Source organism: Phocoena phocoena, chromosome 16, assembly GCF_963924675.1.
Source record: "Phocoena phocoena chromosome 16, mPhoPho1.1, whole genome shotgun sequence".
In the NCBI taxonomy this organism is placed as follows: Eukaryota; Metazoa; Chordata; class Mammalia; order Artiodactyla; family Phocoenidae; genus Phocoena; species Phocoena phocoena.
The window spans coordinates 39,184,979-39,199,776 of NC_089234.1; the positions used below are offsets into that span (position 1 = coordinate 39,184,979).

At 35.0% G+C, this 14,798-nt stretch overlaps 1 protein-coding gene across 2 annotated transcripts in view; it reads left to right on the forward strand.

Annotated features, from left to right (window-relative positions):
* PRKG1 (protein kinase cGMP-dependent 1) overlaps positions 1–14,798 on the forward strand; it is a 1,186,243-nt gene that overhangs the window by 156,193 nt on the left and 1,015,252 nt on the right. For both annotated transcript variants that reach the window (XM_065894586.1, XM_065894585.1), the window contains exon 2: positions 2,089–2,255. In XM_065894586.1, coding sequence (XP_065750658.1) covers positions 2,089–2,255 — 167 coding nt within the window. The remainder of the gene's footprint in view (positions 1–2,088; positions 2,256–14,798) is intronic.

The window sequence follows — 14,798 nt, forward strand, 5'->3', positions numbered from 1 at the left end:
CTATAGTCATTATTTTGTACATCATGTCCCTAGTACTTATTTATCTTACAACTGGAAGTTTGTACCTTTTGACGATCTTCCTCAGATTCCCCCTCCCCGCCACACCACCTCTGGTAACCACAAGTCTGATCTCTTTTTTCTATGAGTTTTTTTTTTAATTTGATTCCACATAGAGTGAGATCATACAGTATTTGTCTTTTTCTGTCTGATTTATTTCACTTAGCATAATGCCTTCAAGATTCATCTGTGTAGTTACAAATGGTAGGATTTTCTCATTTTTTATGGCTGAATAATATTCCATTGTGTATCTATATCTATATCTATATATACATGCCACAACTACTTCATCCATTCATCCATCAGTGGATGCTTAGGTTGTTTTCAGGTCTTGGCTATTGCAAATAATTCTGCTATGAGCATGGTAATGCAGATATTTTTTCCAAGTTAGTGGAAATTCAGAAAAGTAAAACAACCTGCTCAAGGTTTTAACACATGACAGCACTAGGATTGGGACCCAAATATATCTAATTTGAAAGCCTATTTTCTTTACATTTCACACACATGTGCTTTTGTGTTCTAAAAACAATGTTTCATGCTTTTTCACTTAAAAATAGTATAAGATTTTTTCCTTGCTGTTAACACTCTTCATAAACAATTTAATTGCATCATAACAGTCCATTCTAGATACATTTTTCATGTTGATAAATTTTATAATGTTTTAATTTTTTATGTATACCTTTTTACTACTTAAAATCAAATCATTACAAAACATAATGTGAGAAGGCTAGATCAGTTAGACTGAGGTCTAGAACAGAAAACAGGAAGAATTGAGGAGTGCTAATGCCGTAGTCAGTATTCACTACTGCAGGTCACTTCCCTGAAAGCCACTCGTTAAGCAAATGTGAACAAGTACCAGCTTGTAGTCAGATGCTTTTCAAATTAAGACTTTTAACGTAGAATTCCAAATGTGTTGCTTACGCTCTGTGTTGCTAAGGACTTTGCTTTTGTCTTATCCAGTTTCTGACTTTTCTGACAGTACTCTGATTGTATAACTCCTGACAAAATATTTCTCGGTGTCTCTTTACTTTGAGTTTTGTATCCTTAGGAATTTATTTGAAACTTCTTATCCCAGAGAATCAAATGATCACCATATTTCTAGTTCTGCAAAACTTCCCTGTTAACCACTGAATCCCAATTATGGAATTTGTAAATATTTTTCCTGCCGACTACCTGTTTAATCCCATGTGTAAACCATATTGTGTTTAAAACATCTTGTTCAATGCAGTTTTATCTGCCTAGTTACCTCAACTTAAGCTGCTTGAAGAAATAAATCTTCTCTAAAGAAGCATGAGGTGTGGATAAAGAACTGTCACATTTATACCAGTTTTTCCAAACAGCTAATTAAGTATCCAATTCTTTACTATTTTCTTAAATCCAGCATATTTCTTGAGCACCTGTACTGTAACTAGCATTGTAGTAGACACTGGGCATATAGTAGAGAAAAAGCTAAAAATGATCCCTGTCCTCACAGAGCATAAAGTCTAGTGGAAGAGGCACACAAAAAAATAAGTAAACAAATTGTGTATAATAATAAGTAAAGGGCTTCCCTGGTGCCGCAGTGGTTGAGAGTCCGCCTGCCGATGCAGGGGACACGGGTTCGTGCCCCGGTCCGGGAAGATCCCACATGCCGCGGAGCATCTGGGCCCATGAGCCGTGGCTGCTGAGCCTGCGCATCCGGAGCCTGTGCTCCGCAACGGGAGAGGCCACAACAGTGAGAGGCCCGCGTACCGCAAAAAAAAAACACCCCAAAACAGTAATAATAATAAGTAAAACAAAATGAAATTGTATGGTTTTGCTTGTTTGTCGGTCCCATATTCATTAAATGATATTTTACTTAAAGGAACATTTCTTAATGTCTTTCCTGCTGCCATGGAATTACTTTGTTCTCAGGTCTGTCAGGAAATTATCGGCTTCCTAACAAGAAAATGCCTTTGTAGTGTGCCTGAATGCTGTCTGGCTCTGCTCAACTCCACAAACGGTGAAAGCGCTTGTCAGCTCTGCCAGTTAATCTTCCCTCTCTTACCATAGGTCCAAGGATCTTATAAAGGAAGCCATCCTTGACAACGACTTTATGAAGAACTTGGAGCTGTCGCAGATCCAAGAGATTGTGGACTGTATGTACCCAGTGGAGTACGGCAAAGACAGTTGCATCATCAAAGAAGGAGATGTGGGGTCGCTGGTGTATGTCATGGAAGGTATGGTTTGTAACTATGTTCCTCTGACATTCAAATATTCTCTTTCCATCTTATCAGCCTGCACACAGATGGCAAGGCATTGCACGATATAATTCCGTTTTTCCTTTTTGTTGTTGTTGAGAAATAGTTTGAAAAGAGGTAGGACACTGCTTAGTGGTTGATTAATCATTTGCAGTGTTTGTGTTTAGAATTATTAATATGAGAATCTAGTATTTTTTCAGACCTGCGGAAAGGATGATAACGTGAAAGAAAGAATTGCTATTTATTGCACTGAATAAGACCACACACTGTCAGATCATTGAGCAGACTCACAAAGCTTTTTGGTCAGATAATCAAAGTGTCTTCAGCTCTACTTTTACCTCCCAGTATATGACTAGGTTTCCTGCTATGATGCTTCTATAAAAAGAGAATGTTTTCAGTGTTTCATATGTGTCTGATAGAGGCAGATCATAAAGGTTGGATGGTATATTAGCCACCTGATTAATAAGAGCAATTGCTTGCTTCATAAATCTTGCACAAACTAAGGTAGAAACTGCTTTGAAAAAAACCCGAGGCATGCACTGTATAAATATGTTCTGCGCTTACATAAATTTTCATAATGTGTATTTCTAACTTGAAATTTATGATGGCATGTTTTCCTTTTGGAGGAAGAAAGAAGCCATGAAGAAATCATGACTGAATTAGCGGAAAAGAAAGTGAGTTCAGAAATGTCTGTAATAGAAGGCGGTTGGCGTAGAAAAATCACAGTCGATTTATCTGATGGCAGTTCGTATTTTACCCAGAACATTCACGGCAGAGTCCTATAACTGTCAAGTTTCTAGGTCATTCAGAGGAGGGGTGTATTTGGGCAAGTCAGTCAACTTCACTGAGTTTCACCCGGCTTATAAAAAGAAGATACTATTTCTTTCTGGCAGTGGTTTTCAACTGGTGATGATTCTGTTCCCCAGGGACATTTGGCAATGTCTGGAGATGTCTGGTGGTTACAATGTGAGTGAGTGTGGAAGTGGGGGGAGGCTCCTAGCATCTATCAGGTAAAGACCAGGGGTGCTACTCAACAGGGCAGCGACCCACAGCAAAGAATTCCCTGTCCTTAGTGCCTATGCTGAAAAACTTGCTTTCTAACTTCTTTGTAGGATTGTTTTGAAGTTAGTATGGAATAAGTTGTGTGGATGTGTAATGTAAAGTGTAAAGCATTGTAGAATAGCAATCAGTATCATTCATATACGTAGTTGATTCACTTTGTTATACAGCAGAAACTAACACACCATCGTAAAGCAATTATACTCCAATAAAGATGTTAAAAAGTAAATAAATAGGAAGAAAAGATCAGTATTAATATTTCCATTAAATACTTGACAGTATGTAAGAAGTGTTCTTTCTACACTAATTTTTCTTTGTGGTCTTTTTTGACATATATCAGGCACCTGATATTTAAGTATTAATTTCTGTCATTTTTATTTCTTTATGGTTTTCAGCTTTTGTGTCAGTGTTATAAAGTTTTCCTCAAGCCAGAAGGACATAAATGTTCAGCTAGGCTTTCTTCCAACAAAAACAAAATACAATAAACAAAAACACAAACAATATACACTTGATAGAGAATTGCAGGGAAAGGAGGTGAAATTATAGGGCAAGGGTATATGTGGGTATTGAGCATGAAGGATGAGAGAAATGGATGAAATATATAGAGGCCAAGTGGAGGATATAAATATAGAGGCAAAATGTTAAGAACTATTAACAATTAGAAACCAAGTTTAAAGTATTTATGAGATTATAACATATCAATAGTTTCATATTATTTGATTATTTATGTATTTTATTGGCAGGTATGTTTTTAAGAACACAGCTATTGTATAAAGCAGGGTGTACTTCACTTCAGCGATTTTCAAATGTTCGTTATTGATATTCCATTCAAGAAATGAGTATTTTGAAAACCTGTGTGTTGCAGTTTTCCTCGTATATTTTTTCTAAAAAATTCTTTTTATTCGCGCCATTTGTGTTTTCTAAGACTAACTGCAACTTTACTAGCTGTATTAGAAGAAGCTTGGAAATCGTAGTTAATATTTATTGAGTTTTTAGAACTCAATGTCCAACATATAGAGCATGCTTTTTCTAAACAGTTTCCATGTATAAAATTTATTTAATTCTCAAAGTAATCCCGTGAGGTTAAGGGCTAATATTTATTATCCCCTTTTATAGGTGAGAAGACTGAGGCCCAACTGGTTTAGAGTAGAGTTAGGAGTGAACCCAAGTAATCTGGATTCAGAACCCAAGCTCTTAACTATAGGGCTATGTAGTAGTGAGGGTTCTTCAGAGAAAAAGAGCCAACAGGGTGTGTGCGTGTTTGTGTATCTGGGTATTAAGAGAGAGGTTTATTTTAAGGAATTGTCTTCTGTGATTGTGGAAGCTGGCAAGTCCAAAATCCGCAGGGTAAGGCCAGCAGGCTGGAGACGCAGGGAAAGGTTGATGCAACTGCTCAAGTCTGAAAGCCAACTGCTGGCAGAATTCACCTTCCTCAGGGGAGGTCAGTGTTTTTTCTGTTAAGGCCTTCAACTGATCAGATGAGGTCTACCAACATTATGAAAGTAATCTGCTTTAACTCAAAGACTAATGATTTAAATGTTAATTCCATCTAAAAAAATACCTTCACAGAAATGTCTAGTGTAATGTTTGACCAAATATCTGGATGTCATGAGTTTGCAAGTTGACATGGAAAATTAACCATCACAGGTCCATTCCTTGTCAACTTGGCACCCATATACATCTCCTTAAACCATACTCAGCCTCCAAGTAAAGACAGTAATAAGGTCATTCTTCTGCCTAACATGACATAATGATCCTGTGTACAATGAAAACAAACAAACCCTTTTCCCAGAAAAGGATGCAAAGTCCATGGGTAGTGTTTACTCTTCTCCTTAATACCTCATAAATCAAATACTATGATGTAAAGTTAACAATACTTAAATACTATGATATAAAGTCAATACATCTTATGTTATATGATAAGGACTTATAAGAGAGAAGGAAACAAAGATTTTATGCACACATGCACTCACTCATACATACAAACACATTTGTAACAAAATAAAGAAGAAATACCTGTGGCAGATGTCCCTAAGTAAAGGTAAATATACTAATTTTTTTCCCCATTGCATCAAGCTAATTTTAATATATTTTATTTATCTTCTTTTTACTGCTAGATTGACTAAATAGCAAGTCATCTTAGTTATGCTTTTAAAAACAGGGTACCAGTATTCAAAGTCACAGATTTTGCTATGATGCTGTTGTTTGCTTCAGTTAAACTCACTAAATGACCATGATCTTATAACCTGATGCTGATCTGTCCCCAAGCCATAATTCTAATCAGTTCCATGTAAGTTTGGCTGATTTTATGCTAATATTCTCATGTCAAAATAATTTTTAAAAACCCATCATTTAAATTTTTATAAGTTTTAACTGAGGAAATGTTTTATTGCTTAGTTTTTTATCAACACATTTAATCTTCTCAAAATTTAGATAGCACCCTTCTTGATATAGATGGATTCTTTTTCATCTGTGAACATTATTAATATTTATAGAGTATACCACAGCAACAATGGATGAATAGGCTATAGAGGATCTTTCACAAACTTGCATATTATCAAAACATTCAGAAAAACACCCAGGAGTTAACATGAAAAACCAGTCCAATTTTCCCTGTCTCTCTTCAGTTAAATGAAGTTTTCTTCATAAAATACTTGTTTAACCTGTGTCTTTAATGATTTTTGTTTTAGCTTGGGCAGTGTCCCAAGTATTACTGCATACCTAAATGCCAAATTTTCTCATCGTTTTAACAAAGGAGAATGGTCATATGTTAAGACTTTACTAATTAGGATGACTGGGGAAAAATCATCTGGAGGTAGTGTAAATATATCATGTATTTTCAAGCAAAATGAGTTGTATGACTTTCAGTTATTTACAGTTACTGGCTAGTGGAAGTTTCTAGTTTTGATCAGAATTGTTTTGGTATTAGTTACTTAAGGCAGCAGCGGATCAAGTTGCTAAGGCTTGATTTATATTTTAATTATGTTTTCAAATATATAAATGACTCTTACAAAATACTTGAATACAGCTTATTTTCTTAAACCAATAGACATTGGCCTTAATTATGGTGTAATACCTGTTAATATCTTTACATTCTTGCCCTCTTTTTTTTTTTCCATAAACTTAAATGTCTGCCTACTGTCATCCAAAAGAAATTCTGATTTAGTGATTGAGAATTGGTTATGTAAATCAAACATCTTCTTTAGGAATCTAATATTTTTGTAGTAAAAAGTGTCTAGTTTATATCCATTGAAGTGGTTGATTTGCTTAGAGATATCATATTTTCTGTGATCTTTCATTGTGGAAGCAGATAGATTATATTTTGTTTTCTGAAAATGGCAAGTATCTGTTTAGTGTTCTTTGATTATTGGCTATTTTAAGTTAAACTTTTAAATGAAACCATCAAGTTGCTGTTTTTCACAAGGTGCTTGTTAATGATAACGACTTTTATTAAGTCCTTATATATGGTCTCATATCCATCCCTCTCCTCTTATTAGTTCCTTCTTTCTTTCTGCAAGCATAACTGTGATTTGGTTTAATCTTTTACTGTCTACCATCAATAGCACTGATTTTGTTTTCCTCGCAGTTTTTTAAAAATCCTTTTACAAGAAGGAACAATTCTTTCAACTCATCACACAAGTGATTTTTTAAATAGGCCTTTTGTACACTAATTCTAAGTGATCTGTGATTATTCGCATCATCTCTCAAGTTTCTGTTGTTATTGCACTGAGGTTTCCCTTTTATCTTCTGAAGACTGGTCATCTGCTTCCCTTTCCAGCGAGTCGGTTGATACCAGGTCTGCTTGTTAAGCTGATGTCCAACACTATTTATTCTTCAATATGGATATGGATCATGCTGGCCACCCACCACCCACAGCAAACTTATACAACTTCACGCTGCAAGTTCTCTCCCACCCCCATCCCATCCCCTGAAACATTTTTACTGTTTTTATGATTAAATAACATACAAAAGCTGACATTCAAAGAGGAATTTTTGTGTAAAATTGAACATTAATGAAGCGCTTCACCATGTCAGTTGGCATTCAAAACACTACCTGAGAGTATGAGGGGGTTGAATGCATTTTCATATGAATTAGTTCAGTAAATTTAACATGAGAAACAGACCATTTTATTCTCCAGAATCAGGTGTCCTTTTGGCCTTTTGAGTTTTTCATGATCATCTGAAAGCTATGGTTAGAACAGTTAAAATATCAATGCACTTAAAGTTATTTTTGCAGTCCTTTTACAGGACCAAGCTTATCATGTTAATGATAAAGAACAAGCTGATGTGCTGTGTTAAAAATAAGACAACAGGCCCTGAATGCATCCACTTATGCTAAGCCCCATGTCACCACATTGAGACTCAGTTGTAGTTTTGGCTCTCCCAGAAATGGAATCTTAAACCAGTCAATCAGGAGTCACCTAATTAGCAGTAGTTAGGTAATCTGCCTGGTAGGCCCCTGACATCCCCTAAAAGGAAATTGACCTTGCCATAACCAATCCACTTTTTTGTCTAATATCGCTTCCTTGTTCCTGCTCCCTTCTGCCTATAAAAGCCTTTTATTTTGTACAGCTCCTTAGGACTTCTTTCGTATTTACTTGATTGAATACTGCCCAATTCATGAACCATTAATTAAAACCAGTAAGATCTTTAAAATTTACTCAATTGAATTTTGTTTTTTAACAACTGCTTATATAAAACCAAAATATCTATTTGGAGACAAGTTATAAGCAAAGGGAATCTGGAAGTTTTAAATGTGAATATTAAAATGTATTTTAGTTATGGAGTTAATGGCAAGAACAGGGAACTGAGATAGTTAGATGCCCCATGGGGTATCATGTTTATTTTGGGGTGCCAACCTTTCAAAAAGACTTGAATATACTTGAGCGAGTGCAGGAAGCATAACATTTATTTTTAGCAAGTTGCCATATCATGTACAGATGAAAGGTTCAGGAGGAGAGAATAACTGTTTTTGAAAGCTGAAAACACTGTCACATGAAAAGGGAGTTGGTCTTCATGAATCTAGATGACCAAAGAAAATGCAAGTTATAGGGGAGCTTACATTGGGTCTGCTTGAGAATCAATATTCTGCTAATTAATACGTTCTAGAAGTGATGAAGCAACCTGATGTCATGGCAAGAACCCTATCTCAGGAGGCACTCTAGCAATGACTACATAGCATCTGCTTGGAGAAAGTTTGTGTGGGTGGAGGGGGGTGGTTCCCTGTGGCTGAATTGAACACATCTCCTAATCCCTTTCCCAAGCTCCAAGATTCTGAGTCTGTGTTTCTCTGAACAAGTACCTTACAAGTTAGCTTATGAGAGCCCCGCCCTCCAAAAGTTTCTTCTTAAAAACCCACCCCTGTATACAATGTGCATGTTTACTTTGGAATGTTTTTGTATTTCATATTATATAAATCTAGTAGTACTGCATGTATTCTTCTGGTACTTCACTTTTTTGTTCAATATTAGCTCCCACTATTTTATACCCAATTTCTTTATCCTTTCTGCTTTTGATTATATTTGGATTGTTTCCAGTTACGTTGTTCCTGATTACTAATGAGGTTGAGCATCTTTTCATGTGTTTATATGCAGTTTGTGTTCTGTGAAGTGTCTGTTGGAGTCTTCTGCCCATTTTTTTGTTGGTTGGTTGACTTTATATATTTTGGAGTTTAATCCTTGTCAATTACATGCATTGCAAATATTTTTCTCCCATCTATATAGCTTGTAGTTTTACTACTTTGTGAGTATCTTCTGAGGAACAGAAGTTACTAATTTTAATGTAGTTGAATATATCAGTCTCCTTCTTGGTCTGTGCTTTTTGTATCTTTGTAAGAAATCCTGGAAGGCAGTGTTTCTCATGCCCACATATGTGTGTATGAGTATGTGTGTGTCCGTGAAGGCATGTGTGTAGTAGGTAAGGCAGGTGAGGTATTATCTTTAAGGAATATATCCACATTTGTAATCTAAAGGAGAGTTGTCTCTTTCAAAGCAGGAAGCTGGAAAGGCAGTACATTTTAGCTTCTGTGTCCTTTTTTTCCAACATATTTAAAGAATTCTGTATAAGTTGTCCTTAGGGGGCAGTAAATATGTTTTTGAATATGCTTGATGATAGCGGTTTCTTTTTCCTGGGAGGGTAGATTTTACATTTGGAAATAATCACAAGCCGTTTAGTGACAGATTTGATGCATAGGGGTAAGTGATTAATATTTTTTTTGGCTAAAGTTTGTAAGGGTGTATGTGTATGTACCACTATAAAGTAATGACATTTTTTGTATAATTCAAGAAAAATTAAAGAAGTTTGATCAAGAACATCATTATCCAAAAATGACATATTTTGAAGGATAGTATTCTTAATATTGATTTGGCTACTGAAGTCCTTGTTTGATTTTGTAAAATAAGCCTTATCACGTTGTGGTTATACTAATGTATAGTTCTCCATTTTCTTTCTAAATTATTAATGGTGAAAAAGAAAGTGAAGAGTGTAGCTTTTCTTACTTTTGAAGACTCCTGAAAGCCAAAATAGTTGAAACTTGCTATGCTTATTTTTTTGAGATGAGAGTTGAAAAGCCATCAATTTTTTTCAAAAAAATTAATCTGAAATTGGTACAACAGATCATGGATTATGTTAAAAAGGTACAACTATCTTTTTTTCTTCACAACAGTTACGGGATTTACTTCTGTGCTGACTCATTTTGCTAAAATATCACTATATCCATTCTTCAATTTTGAGAGAATGGCAAATTTGAAAGTTTAAAAATATATTTTTTGATGAAAATGAAAACCAAAATCAGCATAGCTGAAAAAATGAAAAGAAAATGTGGATTAGTACCTTCTTAACAATAGTGTAAGAACACATTGATTTCTTGCTAATGAGGTGAAATTTACTTCAGCCAGCCTTTCATGGAACTGTTGAGAAGTTTGCATGCTGAACAATAAACAGGATTCTAAAATTGTTGAGGGCTCATTTTAAGAACTCACAGATGTATTTCTTCAGGGACTTTAACAAGATTTTCAGTGATTTTGGTGGGGGGGGGCTAGATAGACTAATGCTTTTAATATCCATCCCTCTAATGAAAAATCCTTGAATGGTTAGTAATCGTTTCGGCACACTCTCAAAGGACAGGGAAGATGGGCGCTACTTCCCAGCACAGTGAGACTGCCTGGTGTGACTACCATGGCAACAGTCCACCCACCCCCACTCCAGGAAAGATTGAAATGGGTCTCTGAAGTCCTTATTGGAATTCTCCCGTGACTCCGCATTTGAGGAACGCAGCCTGTAATTGCACATACTTTATCTGAATTTAACTACTGTACCTTTGGAAGGTTGCGTTCTGAGTCTGATCTTTATGTTTTGATATTTATATTTATATAATGATCTTTATATTTTATATTTAGGCCCTTCCATAAACTCCTTTCTGATGAAAATGAAAATATTTTTGTACCAAAGCTCCTGCAGAAGTGCCCAGATTTAGAATTATGATAGATGACTTAAAATGGTATTAAAATCAATTCCTGAGAATCCACATTTCATGCATATTTAAAGTATCAAGGACTTGTTACTGAGTATATTTACATTAATGATTTATTTAATACCATTTTTTTGCCTAACTTGCCCAACTTTACCAAATTAAGTAGCTTTCTTTGTATCCAAAACTATCTTATAGTTATTCATAAGAATATATGTGAGCTAATGCTTTTAAACCCAAACATTTACTTTTTATTTGCTCTTTGCATTCTTGTGTAACTTAACTGGAAGAGTTAAGTTATTCTGTACACTTTTCAATATCAAAGCAAGTTACTCTGTTAATTTATCAATGGCAAAGCCATATTATAAAAAGCATCTAGTGAAGGTGGCCAAACTCTTATGAAAGGTGGTTTTCCATTTCACAAATACACAATGGTGTATTTTCAGAGAGAAACCAAAATTTTTCATAAAATCGTAATTAATAGTCAGTGTTTAAAATTTTCCTTCAAAATCGAGTATGCTTCTTTAAAAGATCATTTATTCCCTACTGGTAAAAAGAAGAGAGCGAGTGAGCATTTATTCCCAGTAGAACTTAATTAATAGCCTATTGTAATAACTTTCATTAAAAGCCATTCACATACTCGTCAATTTTTTTCATTTTTATGACTATAAGAACATAATTCAGTGTTATGTTTTATATTTGGCTCATGTTTATAGACCATCATTTTACATTACTCTTTTATTACATTGCATTTCATAATGGTTTAGAATGTTTAATACCTTCAGCATATTCTTAAGGTAGATCTATGCTTTCTCCGATGGTTCATTCAATAATGGTACATGCCGTCAAATTAAAGCCATATTTGAAAGATTTCTGATGCAAAGATTTGTATTGACTCACCCTGTTGGAAATACACACATACTTGTACTTTGTGCCCATGTACATGTATATGAATTTACATGAAGTTATCCATTCTCAGAGTTTAGCTTATCTTCCAGGAGGTGATGGGGTGGTGGTAGTATCATATGTAGGATTCCATAAATGGTTAAAATCAAATTTACAAGAAAAGCAGAAGATTAATGATAAGTATTGATGATAAGGCTCATGTGATTTAAAATTAGTCTGCAAAGAAAAAACACTTGGTTTGTAGGTTTTTGAGCACCATTGTGCAGACCATTCTCTTCAAAGCAAATTAAGATGACTTGTACAGAAAGTTTTGAAATTTCATTTAATCCTATGAATTTGAATTTTTATATAAGTTTATCGGTTGTAAAGGTCAAAGGCATATGAAATAGGAAAAATGTTTCAGCAGATTTTTCTTTGTGTTGAGAATTAGGTTACATATATACATAGCAGGCATTGCTGAACTACCATACTTTCTCTCCCTCCATATGGTGTGTTTCTACAAAAGTAGAAAGGGTGTTATAGATAAAGCAGAGCTTGGATTTAACGGAATGTAGTTCATGAATATATGAAATTCTTTGTATTTCCCTCAACAATTGAGAATAGCAAAGAAAGTTTTCAATGAAGTTCTTCAATAGTTTCCTTACTATGATTTACTAATTCATTTATTTGATTATTCATTTCTCAATTTCGATTCCTAAAAACTACCTCCTCGATGCTGACTATTATCTCAGTGGGCACTGAGGATGTAATAGTGAACAAGACATACACGGCCCCTTCTCTTCTAGAGCTTCCATCCTGGTGATGGTAATAGGGGAAAAGGACAAAGAAAAAGCATGGAGGCAAGCAGATACATTCAGATAGTGATCAGTGCTATGAATACATTAGATACAACAGGATGATGTAAGAGAGAATCATGAAGGTGGGTGTCGTAATGATTGGGTGGCTCAGGGAAGGTTTCCCTGCAAGGGTAACATTTGAGTTGAGACCTGAATGACAAGAAGGAGCCAGACGCAAAAGTGTGGATACAGGATTCCAGATGAGGTCAGACAACGGCAAGTAGTAAAGCTACAAGGTGGGGAAATGTTAGAGACAGAAAGACGGCAATGGCATGAGTTAAGAGGTTGGAAAGGTTGGCAGAGGCAAGGTCACATGTGGTACCCAATAAGTAGTTGATTTTTTATTCCAAGAGATTTAGGGGTTTAGGTTGAGATGGGACCTGGTTTGATTTATGTTTAATAGGTAAAAAAAAAATGGATGGCACTAATAATCAGAGGTTGGAAAACATGTGTTGTAAAGTGGTGGAAGCAACAGGGATACCATTTGGGGGGCTATAGCAGTAATCCAAGCAAAATATGATGTTGGCTTGGGCTTGGATGGCAGTGTGGGAGATGCGGGAAGTGTGGGGTATTCTGCAGCTCACAGTTGTGATATGGGTGAGAAAGAAAGAGAAATTAGGAATGACTTTTAGGTTTTTGATTTAAATAGTTGGGTGAATGGTGGTGCCATTTTCCAAGATGGGAAAAAGTGAGAGGTGTTCATGTTTAAGAAAGTAAATCAAGAATTCTGTTGTGACAAGGTGAAGTTAAGGTGCCTATTAGACATCCCACTGGAGATTTCAAGTTGATGACAGTGGATACACGTCTGAAAGCTCAGTTAAGAGGTCAGATTGTGGAGGTACAAGAATTATAACTAAACCAAGCATAGGAGGAAGATTGCTGAAAGTAGTTCTCTTATAATTATAGTTGTTTTACATGCCGCAGGTTAAGTAGGTAAATCATAGATATAAATGTTCATAAATATTTTAAAATTATCCGTGAAAAATCCTCACAGAAAACTGAAAATTTCTTTCTACTTTGTGCAAACTAGTATCCTTAATGAAGCAATTCTCAAAGTGTAGTCTGTGGACCCTTTTAGGGGCTCCTTGAGGTCAAAACTATTTTCATAATAACATGAGCATGTTATTTGTCTTCTGTCTCATTCTCTCATGAGGGTACAGTAGAGTTTTGTAGAAGCCACATGATATGTGAGATATAGCAGCAGGTTGAATACAGGAGCAGAAAATGCAGCTGTCTTCTATTGAGCCAGACATCAATTAGATTTCCAAAAAGAATAAAACAGTGGGATGGTTCCTATTAAATTTTTTGTTTTTAAAATGTAGTTAATTTTATTTAAAAATATTTTTTAACATGTAATAAGTTTATTACTTTCAAGAGAATGACTGTTTACAAAAATTCTCAGTTTTAAGGTTTAATGGAATAAATATTGATAAATGCAGCCCATGTAAGCAAAAGCTTTTTGAGGTTTTCAGTAATTTTTCATAACTCAAAGAGGTTTTGAGGATAAAAGTTTGAGAAACACTGCCTTAAGCTATATGACCTGAAGACAAATATGACCAATTGGATGTTTGTTTCAGAAAACAATCGAGGATTAGTTTAAGGTTCAAAATATCAGATATCAACTCCCCAGCCTTCAAATAGCACAGAAATAGGACCATGTTACAAAACAAATGTTTTTTTAAATAAAGTCTTGGAACATTAGAAACAAAATTTTCTGTAAGGGCTGGCATTTAAATCTAGAGCAAATAGCCGATACGTATCGACAGTGGGTGAGTAAGTTCCATTGAAGTGCTTATTATCCTGTTAATTACGTTCCATTTCACAGTTTTGAAAGGTATTCTTGAGGCATTTTGTGAGTTCTGTTTGCACACTTTCTAACGTTTAAGATTTGGGAATCGAATTGAGTTCCCCAGTGATTATCCTGATTTAGTGTAATAGGATACTGATTTTTTTTTTTTTTGTAATTAGACTTTAAATATAGTTCTAAAGGAATAAAAGAATCAAAATTTTTTAATCCAATCAGCATTTTTGGAGAAGAAAGTGGCTTTACCCTGTGCTTATTTCTCACTTAAAAACATCCTTGAAGATGCAACATTTTGTATTCTGAAGGCTTAGAACAACTCGTCTGGTACCTTAAATGCTTTCAGATTTAAAAAGAGAGTGCATTATTTTACATGTGGTCCCAGTGTAATACTCTCAATGCACAGGTAAACCTAAGCTGTCAGCTTATTGCTTGGTTATCTCTTTTAAAAT